At 41.4% G+C, this 23,110-nt stretch overlaps 1 protein-coding gene across 3 annotated transcripts in view; it reads right to left on the bottom strand.

Moving 5' to 3' along the window:
- Positions 1-19,902: 19,902 nt before the first annotated feature.
- The window catches only part of ADGRD1 (adhesion G protein-coupled receptor D1), a 160,614-nt gene continuing 157,406 nt past the window's right edge, over positions 19,903-23,110 (bottom strand). For all 3 annotated transcript variants that reach the window (XM_075110128.1, XM_075110130.1, XM_075110129.1), the window contains one exon: positions 19,903-22,688. In XM_075110128.1, coding sequence (XP_074966229.1) covers positions 22,593-22,688 — 96 coding nt within the window. In that variant the 3' untranslated portion in view covers positions 19,903-22,592. The remainder of the gene's footprint in view (positions 22,689-23,110) is intronic.

Below are 23,110 nucleotides of genomic sequence, written 5' to 3'. Positions count from 1 at the left end.
AGAGCATACAAAGTAAATATTGCACCAAAATCTCTGATAAAGTGAAGCTTGTTGCTACCTAGCTGTAGCTGTAGGCAACCATGCGAAGACGTGATACAGTAAAAGTTGAAATGAGTAACAACTGTTATGTTAGAAATATGACACACGCACACCCCCATATTACAAACTGCATTTTACTGAAAGGAAAAAGGAAACACATTTGAAAGCTTCCAGCTGATTGAAGGATCTAAATCACATCATGAAGTGACACGGGGCCAAACCACATAGCTGTGTCTGCAAAAACAGCTTTTGAAAGTAGAATTTGGACTATAGTTGCTTTTTGAACATTGTGCTAGGTACCCATTTGCATTTGAGGGGTTAAGTATATTTTAATGTCTGTGCCTATGTGATTTAGACTTTAAGGCCTGTTCAATACCTTTGACTACTTGGGCTTCCAGCTGCCTAGTCACTTACGAAAGCAGGATTTAGCTGTTCAAATCCTTTAGGCCTTGTGATGCTCAGTGCAGTAGCATAAGAAAATTGAACCTGGCTGCCTAAAGATACAGCTAAATACTCAGCAGCATATTATAAAATGCCTACACAGGTTAGGCCTGAATTCAGTGTAAGAAAAAAATCACAGAAGTGCCCCTGCTGTTTATTGAATAGGGTCTAATTAGTATATGGAGATAGTGATCAGATGCCTTTTATCCTTCTGTAAATGAGGAATGATTCTCTGCTTGTATATTGTGCTGAAATGTGTATATAATTGCAGGAAAGTACCTGCAGAAAAAATAACCAGGCCAAAAAGATACCGCTCTGCCTTGTGCTGTGTGACAGTTCCTGTGCTCCTGAGACTGGTGCCACCACCCGATAACGCCACCCATTCATGTCTCACATAAAAGGCATGAAGAGACTAGCTCTTAATGCTCCTTTTAACTACAACATGGAGCAGCTTGCAACGCCTGAGAGCAGATCACACTGTATGCAAACATTGTGCTCCAGCCCCAACCGCCCTGCTTTTAGCAGTTAAAAGAGTCAAAGCCAGCAAGTACTCCAACTCATGCTGCTGACAATAGTCTTGATTGCTCGTGCCTGCCAGGGAGAAGGGTCTCAAGCCAAAATGTCAGGAAGTGTGGGAGCTGCTTGCTCTTTGACCCAGTAATAAATAGATTTTAGATTGTTCTGTTAACATCTGGCTGTTTGCAGAGTTCTACTTTTATTCTAAACGTTTTTGTAGGATTGAGAGGGACCTTCGCTTGATCTTTTAAAGCACAGCCCTTTCATTTTTCTCTCCCTCTGAGCTGTCCTGGATTATGAATAAAGGAAACTTCCACCGTAAGAACAATAATACTTTTGTCTCTCACAAGATCATTGCAAAACGTGATAAAACAGTGCCTTTATCATTGACCGCACTAGGAACATCATTGACTCTGGATTTTACTGAGGTTGACATTGACTTTACTGAGGTTGCGTCTCAGTATACTTGTGCTTTGGAGTGTAACATACAGACTTTCGTGCTTTTCCTCCTTCTTTTGTTTAGAATAGAAATGAAAAGGAGGGGCCTGTTGAATGAGTTGGAGAAACTCCACTGCTACTCTGATGCCCTGCTTCCCATGGACTGCTTAGGCCTTCTGTGGGGGGTTGGAAGAAAGAGAGTAACCACGATGTATTCCCTTCGTGACTGAGCCACCTGGCTGGTTGGAGACATAGGTCACGGTCACCTACTGTAATTTAGAATCACAGTCTTAATTTGAAGCTGAAGAGGGTTTGATCAGTTTTTAATGCTAAAGGATTGATCAGTGTTCAGTGACTGCATGAGTTTATTCTAGTTTTTCTCCACGTTTGGCACTGTTCGGGTAAGGGCTAGGCCTCTCTCTCTCTGCTTGAGTCAGATTTGGAAATGTTGGCAATAATCGTGAAGTTTAGCCCCAGCAGGTAAATAGATGCCTGCCTTTACAGTGTCTATCAACTAATGCAAACTGTCAACAATTTTGTCTCCTTTTAATAAAACATCTGAAATTTAGCTTCTCTGGCACTATCAAAAATTTAACTGAAACTCATGCATTGCTTGAAGCCTATTACAAGATTAAGGAACTAAATTAGTCTAAACATGTTAACGCAGCTGCTTTGTCCTTTCTAGGTCTTTTGATAATGTCACACGTGGGTGCCCTAACTTTCAGAAATGCCGGTGTTGTCAGGAGGAAGATCCTGAAGAGTGGTCAGGGAGGGAAAGGCAAACCATTAGCTGTCATTTGTGACCATAGAGGAGTCTTTTGGAAGTACCTAGGTACTGTGAGCAAAAAATGCACACTTGCATTTTAAAACTAGGTGTTAGAGTGGGTTAAAATGAATAAATGTAAGAGAAGGAGACCAATGGTAATAGAAGAATAGTAAGTAGCAGACATTATTATTAAACGTGGCAGTTTGGTTCAATTCCTGCTTTATTTTAAAATTATTTTTGCATGCTTGTATTTTATGAGAGATGAAATGTGATCTCTGGATGAATCTCCCTCACTGGCATCACAGGACTTGCAGTTGTGACAGGGCAAAAGGGAAATTATTTTCCATGAGGCATTTCGGTTTAGATTTTGTAACAGCATTCGGTACCCACTTTTCCAAAGTTTTTACAGCTCTTGGCTGTCAGGTCTTCACTTTTTGCTTCAAAATGTCCTGGACTGGGCAAGTCTCCAATGTATTTGTTTTGTAACACCTTCCTTGGATAATGTGTCCAAGGTGGGTTGTTTTTTTTTTTCAGTTTGCCCTGGAAATAAAAAAGACAAACTCTCTGACAAGTTCTGATTAGAGAAACACCAATATATGAAGGAAATTCTTGTACAATGACGGAATGAGGTAGGGAGGGCTATATTCCTATGTTATTAGCAAAAGATACTGAGGCATGAACTTACACTTCACTACCCTGTTTTGCAAGACAGAGAAAAGAATCTTATGAGAATGATCTTGTGGAGATATAATCCAGAGGCAATGATGTTCCTAGTGCGTTCAATGATAAAGTTTTATCATGCTTTGAAATAATCTTGTGAGAGACAAAAGTATTATTGTTCTTACAGTGGAAGTTTCCTTTATTCATAATCCAGGACAGCTCAGAGGGAGAGAAAAATGAAAGGGCTGTGCTTTAAAAAATCATAAGGATAGACAAGTCCTGCCGCAAAATATTATTTAGATAAATATATGTGGGCAGAAGATGTTATCAGTAGCATCATCTTCAGTAGCCTTTTAACTATTTTCATCCATTCAGGATGAAACCAGCCCAAATTCTCCTTCTGCTCTCTGAGGGTGACTAGCAATGAGCATTTGGTCACTGTGATGTCTGTGTGTACTTTCTTGGACCGTGCATGTCTGAGATACATCAAGGCACAGAAAACATCATCTGAATTTGAAAAAAATAGACCAAATGAAGACTTTTACATCCAATTTTAAGCAAATGTGGAATGGAACAGCTCACGGACAGAAAATCATCTTTATGCCAGGCTGATGCTACTTGTTCAGTTCACTTTGTTCCACTCCGAGTCTAGTGAGACCAGAGGGGCAGGAGTGACCTTCGGAAAACAACTTTCAGTCCTGACTTTAAGCCATACCTTCATTTAAATAGTTCTCAGGACGGTTTCATCAGAGTAGGGTGACTGATTTAAGGCTGGTGGACCGCTGTGTAACTCGTGGGGGTTTTTTCTTAAAAAGTTAAGGCCTTGTTCCTGAAGCATGATTTTCTTCATGATAAAATGCAGTGTGAGGAAGGCGTTGCACTTCAGAGAATATATACCTTGCTGCAAAACATTAGTTTTTTCACCTCAGTATTTCCAGATTGCCTGGTAATGTCCCTAATGTATTCATTAGAGAGTGGATGGATCAGCGTGGCATGGAACCAGGATAAGATTCACACCAGGAGACATGAAAACACAATATTGAGATAAAGGAATTCTTTTCATGTATGGAATACAAATACTCTGAAGATACACTATCTGTGCTTGCTTTCCACAAATATTTTTCTTTTCTTCTTACATTTCCTTTTGGAAATTGCATTTCTGTATAAAGGCCTTCTGTTTTTTTCTTTTTTAAAGTGAAATGGCATGTACTGTAAACTGATGTCTTAAACAATAACGGCTTGCTCTGGACTCCTTGCTGGTGACTAGTGAGCTACAAATACATAGTGAGGTGAACAATGGGAACAAAAGATTATCACTTTATTTACTTGAATTCAGCAGCAAATTTTGATTGAAGGGGGTCTGTTTGTGTGGTTTTTTTTCCCAAGAACATTCGAGTGTTTGACCTAAACACAAAAAGTGGTCATGAAAGTGTGAGGGTGGTTTACTCCAATGTTGGAGTTTTTACCAAAGTTTGATGCACATCTTTCTAGCTCACTGCACGTTTTATCAAATGAGGAAACAGACCCAATATGTGACCAAGTGTTTTCTAGCTGCCACGATGTCTATTCTATTGTAATATTCCATTTTTTGTAATTATTCAATATTTTTGCAATTAGTCACTTCCAACTGACTCATACAACTAAAAATGACGTGTGAATGGCAAACCGTGAACACTTGTAGCAAGATTTTAGCAAATAGTCTGAAGAATGGCAGTTACTGTGAAGCAGTTAATAAATGTCAATGTCTCATCCAGTTCCAGAATAAGATGTGACATAAATCCTACTGAAGTAGTTGGAAGTCTTCCAACAACTGACTCCATTAGGCTTCAAATTGGAGGGCTCATCAGCTAAAATGGGATGGTGTTCAGTTATTTGTATTATTTGTAGCGTACTATTAATAATTTTTTATCTTTGAGTAATGTCACAGCTTATGTTTATTCAGAACGTCTGTAGCCTTTCTATAAGCAAAATCTTTCAATCCCAAAATTTCTCATCCTGTAAACTGTCAGTCAAATTATGACAGTCTTACGGCAACATGGTTCTTTTCTGCTTCACCTCCCTTTGTTTAACTGGAAGATAAGCAATACCAGGAAATTAAAAATAATGCAAATGCAAGATAAGAACTCTGGTGGAGCTTTACATGACTTTTTTCTCTTTTTTTTTGAGATTTGGGGCATTCCTCAAATAAGATACAATAAACTCAGCATGTTCATGAGAATATTATCATCAGAATTTCCGTGCTATAGACCATCCAGAAAGACGAGTACTTCAAAGGGAGAAACACAGTAGATTTCAGGTAGCCTAGGTGTAGCCATTATTTATCTCTCTGGTGCATCTGATTCCAATTTTGTATAAATGCTCATATCAAAATAATTATTTTTAAATCTCTGCTGCGATACAAGAGTAGCATTGGACCTTTCTTGCATTGCTCTGACTACTAAAACTGACTTATGATGGAACAGCTCCTGTCATTCCATTGTAGCTTTCTAATTGACTACATAATTTTTGGTATTAGCCCTAAAAAGCCTGTCTTGTTTTTCCTTTCTTCCCCCGCACCCCCCCGAAAAAGAAAAAATCTGTTCACCTTCTGTGATGATCTTAAATTATTACACCAAGCATCTGCTGCTAATGCAGAAAGGAGGCGGGAGCAAACAAGGCCTCCATCTTTGTACATTCCAGCTTCTGAAAACAAATCGAGGGGGAGGCTTTGTTATATGACATTTCTCAGCAGCCGAATTATTCCTCACTCACATGTCGAATGCTCCTTCCTGAATACTTAATTGACCAGTAAACTTCCTACCTAGAACACAAAAGCTAGATAGAGAGTGCTTCTGCCTAAGCAAGATGAGATGGGTACTATAAGAATACTGCATACACTTAGGTGCATATAGCACTGAGATACCTTAACAGTGGAAGAGTAAACAGAGTAAATTTTCAGATAAAATACTGGCTTTTCACCTCGGGGATAAATGTTCAGTTTCTGTCCGTATTTTTACTAAATGGGAAATTAGCTGCCAGGTTCCTCTGAATAGCATTTGGCATCTCAGAATCGTCGTTGTCAGCAGTTTGGGCCACCTGCCCTTTCTACTCAAGGACTGACCTACTGGAGAGGCATAGCATCAATGACGGGGGGCCTTCCTGGGAGTGCATTGGCATGTCTCCCCATCTAAGTCACTGATGCCTCTGCTGCCTACATTGCCCGCCCAATCCGTAAATCTCCTAGGCTGGGTTCTTTCCACTGCTTTAAAGCAGATGTTACGTGGGCAGTGTCCATGTGCTCCATGCATCAGGACAGCCCTTGCATCTCCGGAGGCAAAAGAGCAGCACTGCTGCTATCTCATGTGAGGGTTTAATCATGTCTAGCAACCCAAATTATCTCCCTGAAACAGGTATTCCCTCTCAGGTGTTGGGTTCATTCATTAAAAAAGGGTAGTTCTGGCATCGCTTGAATCAGTGCTCATTCTGGTGCAAATACTGCCCAGGCTGCCCTGCTGTGGTGTGCTGGCTGATGTTTGATGTTGTTTCTCTTTGGTTGTTGATCTTCCTAAGGCTCGTTTCTTTGAAAAAGTCACAAATGTCTAAGTACTGGCAGCTTTCATAGGCATCCGGAAAGCCAGGACGTTTCAAAGCCAGCACTGATTTGCAGTTTGCAGCAAGGTTGCAGATAAAAAATCCTGATATTAGGGCAAAAATAGCTCAGATTTTCAAATCTACAAGTTTAAAGATATGCATACATATTGATATATACCTATGTGCTTACAGAGTTCTCTAAGAATAGCAGACTTTCATCTGACTTACAGCTTGACTTATCGTTGGGAAACAGGAGTTCAGCTGAAATAGACAGCTGAGGTTATATTAACTTCACAAAAAATGTAGGGTCTAACTCAAAAAATCCAGCATCTTTTAACAGAAGTCAAGTGATTTTCTCATTTGTCTGGCCAGCTTCTATCAAGTTCATTACTCTTTCTTGATTAAATCTTTTCTAATGATTTCTGCCTGAATGAGAAGCGGAGAAAAGGTAGTCACAAATCACTCCTTAGACAGACTCTGACAGCGATGTATATGACTCATTTATGTTCAGCTGGATGTAAGTCTTTAATTCTCCTTAACTGTAAGGAAAAGGGTATCATCAGCAACAAATATCCTAAGCGTGGAAGTTCTAAGAAGGGAAATTTCTACCATGTTATAGCTGGCAGTAATTAGAATATTAGACAAAATGTTGCAACTTCATCGGAAATAAATATAATAGTGGAAAAAGGGGAACCAGTGTAATAATACTGAACTTTTAAGTTATTACAGTCCATTTATTGCATAGAATTTATTTATCTGGAGGGGGGGAAAAAGGCATTTTTTGCCTTTTTGGTGTATTTCTCTAATTGGGGTCTATAAACAGTTTGGTCTGCAGGCTGGACCACTTGAAAATGAGTAATAGGCACCTTTTGGCCTGAGTAGAGTGACTTAGAATATCCTACTAAAGACCAATAGCTACACCAGCTTCTTGATGCAATCAAATCTTTCAGTGAAAGATATAGGTAAGTGTTCATTTTATCTAATGGATACTATCCTTAAGTTCTAGCCTCAGTACTGGCATAGTGTTCATGCACGTACCTGGCATTAAGTGCTTTGCTTAGCGTTACATGTTCAGGTGCTACCAGAGAGTGCTCTGAGAGACTTCTTGTGGTGGGAAGCAGCTACATTTCTGATTCTGGAATAGGCAGGTCTTCATTTTGCATTGCGTTAGCATCTTACCTTCCTTTAGATTTAAACATGGTAGAAAATAGAGGTGGGTGCTGCTCTAGTCTGGATGGTGGGGTTGGGTTGCATGTATCTGTTTCAGGATCACAGTATTAGAAGGATGCGTGCTGCACCAGGCACCGGTAGTTAGGAGAGGGAGAAGGGCTACAGCCTCCTTAGCTCCTCTAGTAAACCTGTGCTTACATAGAATTAAACATGTGCTAGTTGCAGAAACGCAGCTTCCATCAGTTTGGCCTTCCAGATAGAAGGGGAGGAAAATTATTCTTTTTCCTCCCAACCACCTTTTGTCTATTATTTTTCTCTTTTATCGACTTTTCCTCATATGGCTGATTGTAAATGTTGCCTTTTCAGATGGAGAACTGGCCTGCTTTGAGCAAGATAACAAACACGTGCTTTTTCTCCCACTTTCCTTATATAAAATAATATTTCTTATTCTATTTGCTTTGTTGCCAGCTCTTATCTGTAATTTGGATCAAAACCCAGGACTATCTTTTTCCAGGAACACTGAATAATATAATGGTTGGCAAATTGTGAGGATATTTTTTTTCTTTTGTTCTGAATTTTTTGACGTTTCAAAATAGATTTTGGAACTATTCATACTCTATGGAAAAAGCAGAAGCAAAAGCCTTTTATCCTCTTCATTTCTGACTGCTATGTCTGGGTGTTTTAACATGTTGTCTTTCCCTTTCTTACTAAAAATTAGAAAAGGTTTTATTTAGTGATACAACTGTGAGTCAAGGCGTGATATAACGCTTACTGCTGTTAGCACCAAAAATTTCTGTCATCTTCCACTGGTGCTGAATATGGCTGGGAATTCTACCCTACAGTGAGGGAGTCAGGTCCCTGGGTGGGATTCCTGGCTGGAGGCTCTGCTTAAGAACGGCTTCCAAAAGAAGATGCTCAAATGATCCTTCGAGACTGATACTAGCGGGTTCTGAAATGGACCGCACGGAGAGCTGCTCTGTGCAAAGGGTGCTGAGAAAAGGGGCAGAAGAAAGAGAGCTCCAAATATTAAGCAGGAAAAGCAGACTTTAAGCTGGGTGTCTATATATTAAATATTTGTCCTCTGCTTTTTGGAGAACTGAACCTCCACTTTGCTCTCCGGGGTAACAGTTTCTTCTTTGCTTTCCACTTTTCCTGTTTTCTCTTCCACAACTATCTACAGGAGTATCTGTTAAGAAACCAGACTCGGGGATAGAACTAAATCCAGGCCCAGATGTTTTAATTTCAGCCATGGACTTCCACAGTTTATCAGTTCCCTGGTAATTCCTGAATTAAAAGTTTAATAATGTATTTTCTGTCCTGTTAGGAGAGAAATAAACCTAAGATGTTTTAATCATTTTCAGGTTGCCTTACAATTGCACAAACTGAAACGTCACATGGAGTCAGTCTTCTTGGTTGTGTTTGGAAAAGGGGTTACTGCGCAGTAGGTTTATTTCATTCCTTTAATATGTTTTAGTAAATTATCCTTTCTCCCCCTCTCCCTACCCAAATCGCTTTCTTTCAAACAATATCATTAACATGCTGGATGAAGAAAAGTCTGTTATTGCTCTGGATTCCTGTCACCTTTTCCATCTCTCATGGCAGTGTTAACATCCCTTTAGACTGTACATTCTTCTGGAAAATTAGCCCAAAAGTTTAAGAGCACATAGAGCCACCAATACCGTGGGCATCTGGTTTTGATTCTGGCCTTCAGATGCTTCAGTTGTATAAATATTTGTGATTAATGACAATAGGTTATAAAGCCACTTCCAGAAACTCCTGTTACTAAACACAGTGCCAGCACAAGGACCAGCAAGCAAACCCAGGGGGAGCTGTATCGCAACAGAAAGCTTTTACCAGTTGTTGTTCACTGAGTTTGTGTGCTGCCCTTCCACATCCATCCTACTTACCAGAGGGTACCGTTACCCTGTGTTGTGCTACTTAACAGTGAGTAAAGCGCTGTTACTTTGTGTTTATGCAGCCTTGTTTCTTGCTAGCCCTGAAACACCACTGCTATCAACAGTATTATCTGTATTTATAACAATAAATAACCTGCAAATACTGCACACAAAACTGCTCAAGAGAATACTTTTCACCGATTAGGACACGGTTTACTGGTCTGTCATTAAATCTCCTGATATCTCCTCAATTGCTAAAGAGAAGTGAATGAATTTTTGATTGAGATGTGATGGCTTTTACTGCGTTCATCAGCCAGTAGATCCATCAAGGCATTCCTGTCATGCTTACGGTTATGGTACCTCGGCTCCCAGAACAGTGAAACTTAATTCCTTATTGACTGGGGCCCACAGAGGACTAACGTGAGACCAGGAGAGTCCCGGCCTGTGGCAGTAGTTGGAGGCAAAGGAGTCCAACCAGTGGCAGGAGGTGGAGTATTGCTGCCTTGGGGCAAACTGCTAATTAAAAGATGCTTTTCTGGTAGCTTACGTCAGAGGAGCCCTGACATAACCTTCAGCAAGAGGCCTCTTTATTTCTCTTGAATGCCAATTAATTTATTAATAAGAAGATCAATTTTAAGTGCTGCTCCCAGTTTGGGTTGCCGTGGAGACCGCTGATGGCCATTAGAGCGAGGCAGACTTGGGGAGCAGCCCCTGTGCTCCCGCTGGCGTCTGAGCATTTTCTGTGACTTGGATGAAAATGCAGCAAATTACAGCTGTGCATATCTGAGGCAGGGTAAATCCAGATGTGATCGATCTCAGAATCAATGATTTTCTGCTTCAGATGAACCCTTTTTTTTGCTGCACCCTTGCAGACCATGAGGTAGCAGAGAGAGAAATTAAGTTGGGGAGCAGTGGCAAGAAGCATCCAAGCAGAGCCTGACTCAAGTCAAGGATGTCAGACGGCCTGGACAAGGCTGCATTCCCACAGTACTCTGCTGGTTTTTGAATGATAAAGGAGGAAATGACCATCGTTATAGGAGTCTATTCATCTTCCCTTGCCTGTGCCCATTGCATGGCATGGAGGATAGCTGAGGACTGGACCAGGTGACTGGCCTTTCCATGCTCCTGCTTACAAAGGGCTTCAGAAACTTCTGGGGCAAAGCGTAATTTTTGTAATATTAATTATTGTTAGAGAACCAGTTTTATAAATTCAAACCAGCTACTTATAAGTTTGTGCCCTTGACCTCACTGTATGGGAAATATGCCTTCCATAGAAACTGGTACCGTCAGAGCCCCAACATCCATCCTATGGCAAGGTCAGAACACAAAAGCAGATGAGGCACCGAGAGGTGATGTTTAGCCAGCAGCTGCCTACCAAACACCAAGCCAGGGAGCAGGGTGGCCAGAACCACCCTGAGCCAGAAAGCAGAGGTGGGAGGTGAGGACCTGAACCGCCGCCCTCGGCGGGGCTGCAGAGCCAGTCGCTAGCTGCTGGAGGAGTGAGCCCGAGACAGGCCCTCGGGTGGCACCGGTTGCCGTAACTTGATTGACGCCAATTCGCAGCACTTCAGGGTCTACTTCACAGAGCCGTCTGGGCTCATGGAGAGGATGTTTTCAGAAAGCTCTCGGCCAAGTATAGATTTCTGTAAATGAGTGTTTACAAATAAGCCACTTACCACCTGGGCTTTATAGATAGCTGCAGATTTCTCTTTATCACGTAGCCTCTGTCTCCCCAGCCAAGCAGAGTGATGTCAGATGCAAATGTTAAAAGGAAAAAGTGAAATGTAGGCATTGCAGAAATTAATATTTACAATATCTGATGTAAGTGCTGGCAAGACCAGGTAAGAAATGCCCGAGGAATTAAATAAACTGAAGAGGTATTTATGGGAAGGGAAGTAACCAGCTTGAAAGAATGAAGAAGGGAACAAGACCTGTGAATGTATTTGATTACCATAAACAGAGACCAGCTGCTTCACACATCCTAGACAAATACGGTTTGGCTTGTAATTAATTTAATTGTATAAAACCCGCCATCTGTAGGAAGAAAAAGCAGAAGGTAGAAGTGGAGGTAGCACAACCTCTTCCCTATGCCAGTCCCAAAATTAATACGGCAAAAGCAGCAGTACCCGTAGTCCATGGAGGAGATCAATGCCCATAGTTTATGACATCTGCTCTGGCTTCGCTTGAACAGATAACGCCACATAAGGGAAACAAAAGGGTTTGGGGAGTGACTAGACAAGTGACTAAAATAGAATTGTTCTTAAAGCATTGTGGGAGATGCCTAGTGGTATAGATGTACTTTTAAAAAGAATGTTAATTGCCAAATCGATGAGATGATAACTGGAATTTGGGAGTTTAAAATATGTTTATTTTAAAACGGCATTAACTAAAAATACAATTCAAACTGAAAATGCAATAAGGATTCAAACCATGTTTGCAACCAATGGTCAGATTAGAAATGTAGGTTTCAGATTGCTCAAAACCAGGATGCTGTCCATCTGTGCAACTAAAACAAGGGGTCACAGCTCTGCTCCGGCCCTTGTGCTCTGCAGAGGAATCCTACGCACCCAAGCACAGGAATTAATGCAGCTGTGAGGAACATGGAAGCAACATGAAACGCACCAAACCTCTCAGCTTGTCTTTCTACAAAGTTTCCTAGTTCTCAAGCAACTGTCAAGCTACTAGGTCTTTAACAGCACTCACTCCTGAAGGCTGCTTGAACAAGGGTGGTTTAACCTGGGTTGTGAATTTATTGGCACAAAGAGACAGAGTTTACATTTATTTTTATATACTTTCCAACTCACTTTGAAGTCGGCAGTGGGCAGGAGCTCACTGTTTGACTGAAATTGCATCAATAGTAGACATAAAATAGCTTTAGAAAAAGTTATAGCATGCATGCTAGAGTCCTGGCATCTTACTCAGCCAGAAGTGGAGAAGTCCTGGTTGTACAGGTGATGTGTTATTTTGCTTTAGTATCACTGTTAAATGTATTAGGATTTTCTTCTTTTCTGGCATGAATGACTTGAAGGAGTAACAGTGGTTTTGGCCATGACAGCAGGTCACCACCTCTATTGTGTTTTATGGGAATCTCTTATTTAGCAGGAAAGTAAATACTGTTCCTTTTGGCACTCCCTGGCACCCCTGCCCCTCCCAGGTAGCTTCGTGCCTCTGCAGCTGGGGTTAATGTGCTCTCTGAACCATCAGCAGATCCTCTGTGTCCCACCACTTCTGCAGGCATGTTTCTTGAATGCAATGAGATATTTTTGGCCAGGCTCCTACTGTGCTGGCAATCAGGGAGAGTTTGGAGACGTACATCACTTACATAGAACAAAGTGAGTTGCTGTCTATGGCCCTTGGCCCAAACAAAGAATAAGGCTGCAGCCTGCCTTTGTGTTTCTCATTTTGCATGGCAGTTTTCTGGCGGTTTTCTGGGGGTTTTGGGATGTTTTTTGTTTTTGGTTTGTTGTTTTTTTTTTCTCCTTAAACTGCATCTCTAAGTTCTTACTTTCTCATCTTGGAAAGTACAATGCTTCACGAATTACAGTACACAGGAGGAGACTAGCGTTTAGCTGTTTTGAGCTTCCCAGTGAGCATTTCTTGTAGTGACATTACTGAGGCTGTTATCTGAAAAATAGCTCTATTAAATTAAGAGCTTTGATATATAGGAAAAAAATTATCTGATATTTCTTTCCATGTTAAATTATTGTACTGATGCACATCCAGAAAGGACTGTATTTTTCTTGCAGAAAGAACAGCTAGGTGTTCATAGGCCAAACATCTTCTTAACAGGACGATGTTACTAAAAGTTTCTCTACAAAATGTTTTGTTTGCCATTAAGAGTTATGACTAATGTAACAGTTACAGGGGCAAGACAGACTGTCATTTCACAAAGTTTGCTCTGCACACCCCCATGAGCTCTGCAGAGGGATTTAGGCGGCTGAAGGAAGAGGAGAGCGGAGCGGGACGCAGGGTGCGGGTGAGCGAGTGATGCACCACTGCTTGCACGGCTGCAGGAGAGCAGGCGCCTGGTGCCATGCCAGGGCTGGGGACCCCATTGGAGGTGGGGAGCCTTGCTTCAGCCTGAATGCAAGACTGCTGCGCTTGCAGGAGACAGGACTAAGGATGTATTCCTTGCCTCAGGCTTTCTGCCAGCTGCCTTAGGCAGGTCCCTCTCGGCATGCCAGCTGTTGTGGGGACTCCCGTTAGACTCCTGTGCATTGCCATCACCTAAGCCTGAGCCCCAGAGCACAGCTGTAATTGCATAAGGCAGCAAGCGCTGGACTTCAGGCTCTTCGGCGCCTGGGTTTGTAGTGCCTGCTCCTTTCATGAGTCTAGTCTGTTGATAGGCTAGAAAATAAGTCTGATTTCAGAAGTTCTTTTGATTTCAACTGCCGTGCATTCAAAGAGAAATTACTCATAGAAGTGACTTTCTTGAAGTCATGGCGCCAATATTATCCTTTACTGTCCACTGAAATCCTCCTAAGTGGCTACTCTGATCCAAATAATTTCTGCTCTTAAGATGGCAGAGCACAGCGTGAGTTATTTTATTTTGCAGCACAAATGTATCCTGTATTGAGTGTCTGAGGCAGGCAATTCAGTAAGTGTAAATAATAACTGATTTTGACAGAAATGCCTTGTACACTGGAGTCCCTTCAGACAAGCCGAGAGTGGCTTTCATGCAGTTTTTCCAGCTACGTTGTAGAACAGAATGCAGAAATCCAGTTTTGTGACATTCCGGGTGATTCCTGCTCCCCTAATAGAAAAAAAGAGAAGACCTCGCTGCTTCACTGGTATGGCTTTCTGTCTGTGACAAATGCATTGACATGACTTTTTCTGTGATTATTCATTTTCTTTAATGGGTTTGAAAGAGAGGATGTTCCTTGACAGTATTATGGAAAGAAACAGGAATTACACTGTGGCAGCGAGGAGGTAGAAGGCATGTAATATATCCTGGCTCTGCAGCTGTGCTGTAGAATGATATACTGTGCTCTCCCCTGCAAAATACAAGTGATGCAAATGCCATCTACTGTGGGGCAATCTCTGTGTTTAGCTGGGGGATGGTCACTCCTGAAGATGATATAAGCAGTAAGAAAGACATATAGGACAACACCGGAAATACAAGGCACATAACAGTGAATAAAAGCACAGCTCTGCACATGAGGAGTGCACGTTTAATGAGATAATGATGAAGCATTTACTGATACAAACGTGGGGGAGTCCCCGCCTGTCTGGCCCTCTGCGTGCGCACGCCTGGCGATGCAGCGTGCTGCAGAAACCCGCTTCGGGTGCTGCTGAACCGCGTCCAGGACCGGCAGCAGGAAAGTCTCGGGGGGTTTTGCGCTGACCTTATAGCAGCTGTAGCGCACAGGGGCTCTCGGTGAGAAACGCTGTGTGATACTGTGCTGTGCCACACGCTTGCTAGCTCAGGGCGCCTTGGTGGGCATGTCTGCACTTATATGGGAGCTGCTGCTGATGCGTGGACAGGCAGGGACTCGGGGAGGCTGGCGAAAGTGAACGTGGGGAGGTATTGCTGGGAACAGCAGCCACCGTCAATGCCTCCCCAGCTGGTCGGGGCAAATTAAAGCAGGAAAATGCTTTCTACAGTGCTTTCTGCCGCAGACTTTGCTGCAAAGACCCACTGGAGCTAATGGGTGTATCTATGCAAAAACGTTATTCTGTTCAGCAGAGGTTCGTGTGCGTGTGTATAACCATCATATTCCAAAGATGAATACTCCGAGGTGATTTGGCTGTCAGTATTACCAGAGCACCAATCAACAGCTTCTGGGTGTGAGATCTTCAGATGTGGCTCTTTCACACCAGTGTGATTTAGACTGCTAGCTGCTGTTGGTGTTTGGTGTTATCATCATTTTACTCAAGCTATTGTCTTCTCCTCACAATGTGCATCATCTCCATGGTGATGCCTCCCCGTGTACCATTTGCCCTACATGTTTTGCCATCTTTAATTAACTTTTCTTTTTCAGACTGTGATCGAACACTGCTCCTAACAACTGATAAGCACTAAAGGCTTAGGCAAGATCCTTGGAGAGTTCCCAACATTAAACTCATGTTTTGCCAGGTGATGATCAGTTTTGATAACCCCTTAGTTTGAAGGTATAAGAAATTATTTATGACATCACCAAATAAGTGATATTCTATTCCAGTCAGTGGTATAGACTTCCAGTGATAGTCTGGATTTTAAGAACTAATTCTGGGAGACCTTCTGCACGCTGTATGTTGACTTGCTGTTATTAGCAGGCAATATTGAGCAATATTTTAGGCACATAAAAGCATAAGATTGAAAAATATCCCTACGTTATGCAGTTCACGCACAAACTTTCAGTGTATTCTGTTGACTAACCTGCTCTAGCTGAAGATGTCCCTGCTCACTGCAGGAGGGCTGGACCAGATGGCCTCTAACAGTGCCTTCCAACCCAAACTATTCTGTGATTCTATGACTATACAGCTGAGATTTTAACACATAATGTACAATGTAAATGTGCAGTATTCAGCTCACCAGTTGTGAAACATAGTCCACAGACTTTTTTATTACATACTTTTGTCCTTTGCTGCTGCTGCAGAAAGCTGCCTGTGCAGATACTCAGATGTTAAGCGTCATATCCTGAAGCCTCCCATGCAGTCATCAACAGAGAGTATGAGAGTCCCATGGGTCAATATAAGGACTGAGCTTTGCCCTTTTTCCTCTATGAACACATGCCCATATATCCCCACCCCTCCTTTTTTTTTTTAAGAAAATTAGTGATACGTGACTGGCTAAGTGAGAAGACCTCCCCACATTTAGTTGTCCTGTGCAGAATCTGAAACAAAAACTCTAGAATGAAACACGCTATAGCCAACATAATATGAATTTTAAGTTGTTGAAATCCTAGTATACAAGGCCCAGATTTTCCAGGGACCATTTGATCTTTGCTGCTTAACTGGAGACACTTGGGAGGGTAAAAATTTTGTTTTGTTTTGTTGTGTATTTTTTCTGCAGAATATTGCCAGCACAAAGTAAAATGTAAGGCTTTTGCAGTGACAGGGTTGCTCATAGTGCTTCAATTCTTTTTTTGGGGAAGGAGAGGTTGAACTCTTTTATGTATTATTCCATGTTCGTAAGTAGAGAAAAGCAAATGCTTAACCTGGAGCATGCTCAAAGGAACACATGCAATGCCCAGTCAAGTCTGCTTTTGTACAGTAACCACAGAAAATAGCATGGGGAGAGAAGATTTCAGTTGCCGCTGGTATAGGTAAATTAACCTGAATCTGCTCTATTGGGAATTACCTTTAGCAAATTAGCAGCTGGTCAAGGAAGCTGTTTGGTAAAGATGCGCTGAACAATGCCTAAAAGACACCCTTATGACTCAATATTTCTGTCACGTGTCAGCACCTGGTGAATATGTTGTCAGTGGTACATTTAGTATTGTAATCATCCTTGACAAGATGAAATATGGCCTCCGAATTCCAAGAACATATGGGATTATTGGGAAAGAAAATTGTGTGAACAAGGGCAATTATAGCAGTAACTATCCATGACATACTACATTGAGTAATCCAAGCATAACATAGATATAATGAAAATATTTTTAAAGGCAAGCATGATGTAAACCAGTGCCAAAATTACCTAATTTATTATTCTGTCGTGAATGATAAATGTTAAAAATACCCTCCACATTTCACAGAATAGCAAGAAAGCATTCTTTTATGTATGCCTTGCTGCATGATTTGGAGGGATACAAAGGGAGGAAGGTTTCTTTGTAATGGGTATTGAAAGATGATGAAACACTGTTCTCATCTAAATTCCAATCTTTAATTTTTCAGGATATAATTGCTCTAGTTACTCTTCATCACATAATTCCCCTCCTATTTAACTTCCCATCATTACCCCACCACATCTACACAGCTATGCAACATAGAAGAGGCAGTTGGCAGCCTATTAATCATAATAGACCTAGCTTTAACCTTGAAAATATGTCATCTACAGGATTGCACCTCTATGATGATAAGCTTTAGGAGCTATTTGTTCTTTGAGATGTAACATTTCTGGATTTACATTATCATTTTCAGATAAAAGTGTAGTAGTAATCAAGTTTGAATATAGTATGCATTAGTTTTTTTAAAAAAATGCCACAGTTTTTGTAATGCCTTTCTTCATGACCCATTGCCCTGCTAGAGCGTGAAAGTAGTCCTAAAGCCAAAGTTTCAGTCTCTGAGCCACTGAAGTGAAGCCTGAACCTTGTGCTGGTTTTCTGCACTGACTGTATTAAACCCCAGAAGATCTCTTTCTGCTAGCAAGGCCACAACCGTTGGCTGTTCCTAAGGGACAGAGGAATCCCATCCATTTGATGCAGCTCTGGGGCATCACCAAAGTAATTCCCTGCCTTCACTGTGATGCAGCGCACGTGGCGGGTGGACCTGCTGGCCCCACTTCACATGCAGGGTTGCTCCCATGTGTGCGTGAGGCTCTGCAGCCACAATAAGAAGGTCTTCTCTGTGCTGTTACAAAAAAATGAAGCGGAGATCTCTCTGGCCTAATGCTGTAGCAATTAACAGATGCTTTCCCTTGTGACAGGACTCTGCAGAGCATAAATACGTAATGCAGTGGTTGGGGGGACAGGGCGAAGGTTAGGAGCCATGGTGTACAATGCTTTTGTCCGCAGCACTGGAGCCAGCAACAGGTGAAAGAACCAAAAATTATGGTGTAGCATTAGTATTTGATAATAAATGCTCTGGTCTCAACTTAAGTGTTTTGAAGCACTTAACAAAGACGACAGTATCATTGTCTTCTTTTCACTGATGGAATAAACACATAGCCAGGAAAAAAGTTACTTGCTGAAGGTCACACAGCAGGGTAACTGCAGCGACATGACAAAACCCCCAGCATTTCTGAAACACCACCCTGTCTGACCATGCCTCTGCTCCCAGGCATCCACAACATGGACAGTTGCTGGCGGCTGATAGTTGCTGCAGTTGCTTGGCTGGAGGAGAGTGCAAACCGCCATGGAAAGTTAACTGTTGCACGTGCACCCCTCTTCTCCTGCCGAGCAAATGCCCTGTCCCCAGCCACAGAAAACAGCGGAGAAGATGATGCAGGTGTGGTGATGGGAAGAGACTTCTGACAGATGTGGATATATATAAAAATAGATATATACATAAAAAATATATGTAAATGTATGTGTGGATGTCACACACAAAATTCTATTTTCAGAGATCTGGCAGAATGATTTTCCCCTCTAAGTCTGAGACAGAACCTCTTTATTATATCGATAAATGTCATTTTTTTCACCTGGGAACTGACCTTGGTCAGGTTGCTGGACTAATTGGGTTAGAAGAAATGATCTGCAGGAGCTGCTTCGTAAACTAGGCTCCTTTCTTAAAGGGGAGGAAATCACTTTCCTCAGTGTATTCTGCAGGTATAAACTTTAATACAAAAATATTGCACATTACCACGGCACACCTGATGCATATAGCAGGACTCTCATGAGTACAGCTCTGCTTGTTTAATCACAATAGGATTCATAGGGAGCCATAATTGTTATGCTGTTGTTTATAACCCATGTCAAAAGAATAATTTGAACAAATACAAAGTTATTTTAGGAAATTAAGATTTCTTCTTTATTTGGGGGGGAGGGGGAGAACAACAAAACTAAATCATTTTACTACTTACTGGCAAAGTCATTCTTGCTACATTACCTATTTTAACACTCACATCTCATTCAATTAAGATTTCATACCGTTGACAAAATGATGCTGCCCTGAAAAAAATATTGCAATAGCTGCTATATACAAGCCCATAAATAAACTGCAAGATTTTCAGGCTTCAAAAGACTGAGGGCAGGGAGAGATTGGTTAAAGATTCATTTGAGCATTTCTTACTCAATACATTTGCTGCATTCAGTAACAACTACAATACATTGAATCAAACAAAAAGAACGGACTCAGTTGGCAATGGAACGCATTTGTACTTTGTGGTTGTTTTACTAGTTTATCAAAAACAGAAGAAACCCCACCCCCAACCCAGTACTATAAATACAGTGTTCTAGCTCCTAACCTCACGTGACATAAACAACAAGATAAACGGCTCCATCACAAGCAACGTTCAGAAGTTAGAGCACGGGGCGCGGGTTATCCACTGTGGATCTCAGTAGATAAAGGGTAATAAATGCTCCCTCAGTATATATCGATGTCACGGTCTAAAGTATAAAACCAAAAACATGCTCGTGCTTTTCTTACTTTTGGTGAACAATTTTGAAAAGGGTGTAGCTGGATGAAGAACAGATTTAGCCCTTTATACTGCTGTCGTTTGTATGTCACACGTGTTTTTTCAAGTGGACCTTGGTTAGTGACACAGGTGATCAATGTACATCACATGGACAGAAACGCAGGCAATGAAAACTGTGTAGAGGGGAATAGTCTTAAAAATTAAGATTTTTTTTTTTTAAAAAAAGCTTTTAATATGTCCTCTGGTTCACTCATAGAGCTGTTTGTGCTATAATACAATGATTAGATGAGAAACAATCAAGGAGGGTTTCAATCTATATCCACGGTCACAGTGTAAGGAAAAAAAAAACCAAACCCCACAACAAACCCCCACATGCTCCAGTATAAAAAAATATGCTTAAATACGTTGTCTGCACACAATACAAACACTGAACTCTGTTATCACAGTACTGTTCTGTTACAGTCTCCTCCATACATTCCAAGGGCTCCTTCTACTGTGTCTTTTGGGGAAAAAAAAAGTAATCATTCTCAGGCCAAGAAAAGCCCATATATTTGCACAGCTGTAAGACAGTCCAATGCAGAAAAGGCTAGGGAAAAGCCATGCACAAAAGCCAAAATAAAGACCCAGCCATTTAGACACCTAGCTTTTACTGACCCGCCTTTTAGAGTTGGCTGTCAGCAACTGGAGTTATTCAGCAATAGGAAACATGAGATTAGAAGCTTGTGTATTTCATGCATGTATACGTGTGACATGCACTGTGTCACATTTGGCTCTGTTCCAGCTGCATTAATCCAGCGTATATCTGGTGCGACTAAGATAATTTCTGTAGCATGTCTTAATTTGCAGCCACAGACGAGCTTGGGCGGACTGTGGGGTTTCGGTTTGGTGACCACACCAACAAGCCCTGGCCAGGAAGGGGAGAAGGTACAGGAGGTGGAAAAGATTGGTCCAAACTGAAACAGTTAACTTTTTCTTAGTGCGGGAAGGAAACATGGAGAAAGATTGGTTTGGATCAATCAAAATTGAAATGCACTGATATTTTCTAAACTTTCAACTCCATTTCTTTTGGATGAAACACTTCACTATATTCCGTCCTAATTAACGAATGTTTCCTGTTACCTAAAGATCAAGTTACTTTTATTTTCTTTTTCACGAATTTGCTAGCCGATAAACAATTTCCACCCTGCGCATTAGCGTGCAAATACCTTTTCTCTTGGAAATCAATAGCAAATATCTTGCTAGATTCACTGGTACCAGAAATGGTCTGAGCTGCTGAAGGCACAAACCTTCAAGAAAGAAGGAAAAAAAAAACAACAAAAAACAACAAACCCCCCAAAAAAACTCCTTAGCAAAAAACGAGGCTGAAGATTTGCATATTTCCCTCCCTTTGTGGTATTTTGATAGCAATGGGAAAGCTAATCACCGTGGTAATTCCTGCAAACCAGGATACCTGGTGTGTTAGGGAGACAGCTACCGCAAACAAGGAAGAGCTGGGGTACGACGACATGGCTGCAACGCCACTCTGATGGGGCCCTCACCTTTCGAAATGGCTCTGGAGGCCCTGGCTGCTGAGTAAATCCTAGCGCAAGACACATACTTAGGGGGTCTGAGCACCTCTGGGGCTTATAGTCTGCTTTACCCCCAGCTGGAAAGGAGCATCACTGGCACAGGCGAGATTGCACCCCCTTGTGCTCCAAACATCACTTCTGAGAACCTACAAAACACTGGTCAAAAGAAAAATTACAGTGTTTTTTCCTCCTTAAAGATACTTCATAGCAGTCCTAAAGGAGAAGCTATTAAGTGCTGAGCAGGGTTTAAAACCACAAAAGACTCTGCAGAGACCTATTTAAAAGATGTCTGTAGGTAACAATACATAGACTTATTTGTAGTCTGGCTGTCTTCACAGTATATCATTGTGTTACATTTTTGTGGTTGGAATTCAGTGTCTCGGTTTGACCGGTAAAAGGAGAAAGATAAGTCACAGTGCCAGGTTTTGATTTCCAAAATCTACAGCGCATTTGTGAAACGCACTTGATGGACAGTTGCTGATTGCATCCAAACGCTTCAGGCAAAGCAATACTAATACTTGTGTTGTGATATGTCTGCAGACACAAATCAGTGATAGAAATGCTGTGGACCCCTATAGGCCATCCTTAGCCATTTCTGCCTTTTACAGGTACAATGTAAACAGCAATATCTAAAATACTAACAGGCCACGTGTAGAAGTATTAGGTGTTACATACGCTGTTTAGGAGCAGAGAGACACGTGTATATCAGCTTTGCTAATTCCACGCCCATGCTGGGAGCTGGGTAGCTGGAACCTGCTTCTCCCTCAAGCCCTGGCTTCCTCGTAGCATTTAAATTAATCACCACACTATGTATTTTGAATAAGCTTCACTTCAATAATTGGATTCTGTAAGGTAATAAATGTAAACAGAGAGCGCACAGCAAGACCAGAATAGCCCCATTACAACAACACAATGGGAAGCATTTCATTTTAGAGCATAAAAATCCATCTTTCCAGAGGTATGTTGCCTTTCCTCAGTTCTGGGAGCCGGAATGATTCAGATAGCAATAAGCCTTTTTTTGTGTACCTAGTGTTTTCATCATTGCTGACAAAACCATCCAGTGTATATTTGTGCTAGTTATTTTTACAGATATTGCTAATAGCCAAGTGGTCGAATGTGTTACAGTTTCAAAGGCAAGCGGATGAGGGCGATTTACCCAACAAAACAACACGGCGACTTCCAATTTATTAGGCAGTGATTTAAAAAGCAGTTTTCTGCTGGTATTAACAGTGAGAAAAAAAAACTGGTGGACACTGTGTCAGAGGTCCTGAATGTATGGCTTGGTTTTCTCCGAGAAGCTGGTCTTACTGTCAGACTGCTGATAAATCAATGCGGTTGGCCGAATTGGTGCTTTTATCCCAGGTGTTCAGCTTTGTGGGGGATGTGGCTGGCCTGTTCCCAGTCATCTGGAAAACAAAATAATATTGAAAATGGATTTATTTATTTTGCTAAACCACTCTCGTCTGGATGAAATAAAAGCTTGAAAGCATCTATTTACATTAAGCATTGTCACAGTGTCTTAAGAGCATATGCTATAAAGGATTTTTAAGCAGTTATTGCCAGGATCTAAGGTGATTGGCAGCGATCACTTAATAATGCCTATCACTTCAGAAGTCTGGCTCTGTATAAAAACAAATGTCTTTTCCCTCAAGACAATTTAGGGAGAGCTAGAAAAGCATATTTTTGTGTTGATTTATTTAAGATTTTACTCCTCAGGCTTAAATGTAAAAGTGACCTATCAAAAAGCCATCATCATCAGACAAATATGTTGCCAAATGCTGCATATTATGAAGTCCATTACAACTGATGGGGACAGTCTGATTGAACC

This window comes from Phalacrocorax aristotelis, chromosome 15 (assembly GCF_949628215.1).
Source record: "Phalacrocorax aristotelis chromosome 15, bGulAri2.1, whole genome shotgun sequence".
Lineage (NCBI taxonomy): Eukaryota > Metazoa > Chordata > Aves > Suliformes > Phalacrocoracidae > Phalacrocorax > Phalacrocorax aristotelis.
This window is presented reverse-complemented; position numbering and strand designations above follow the sequence as displayed.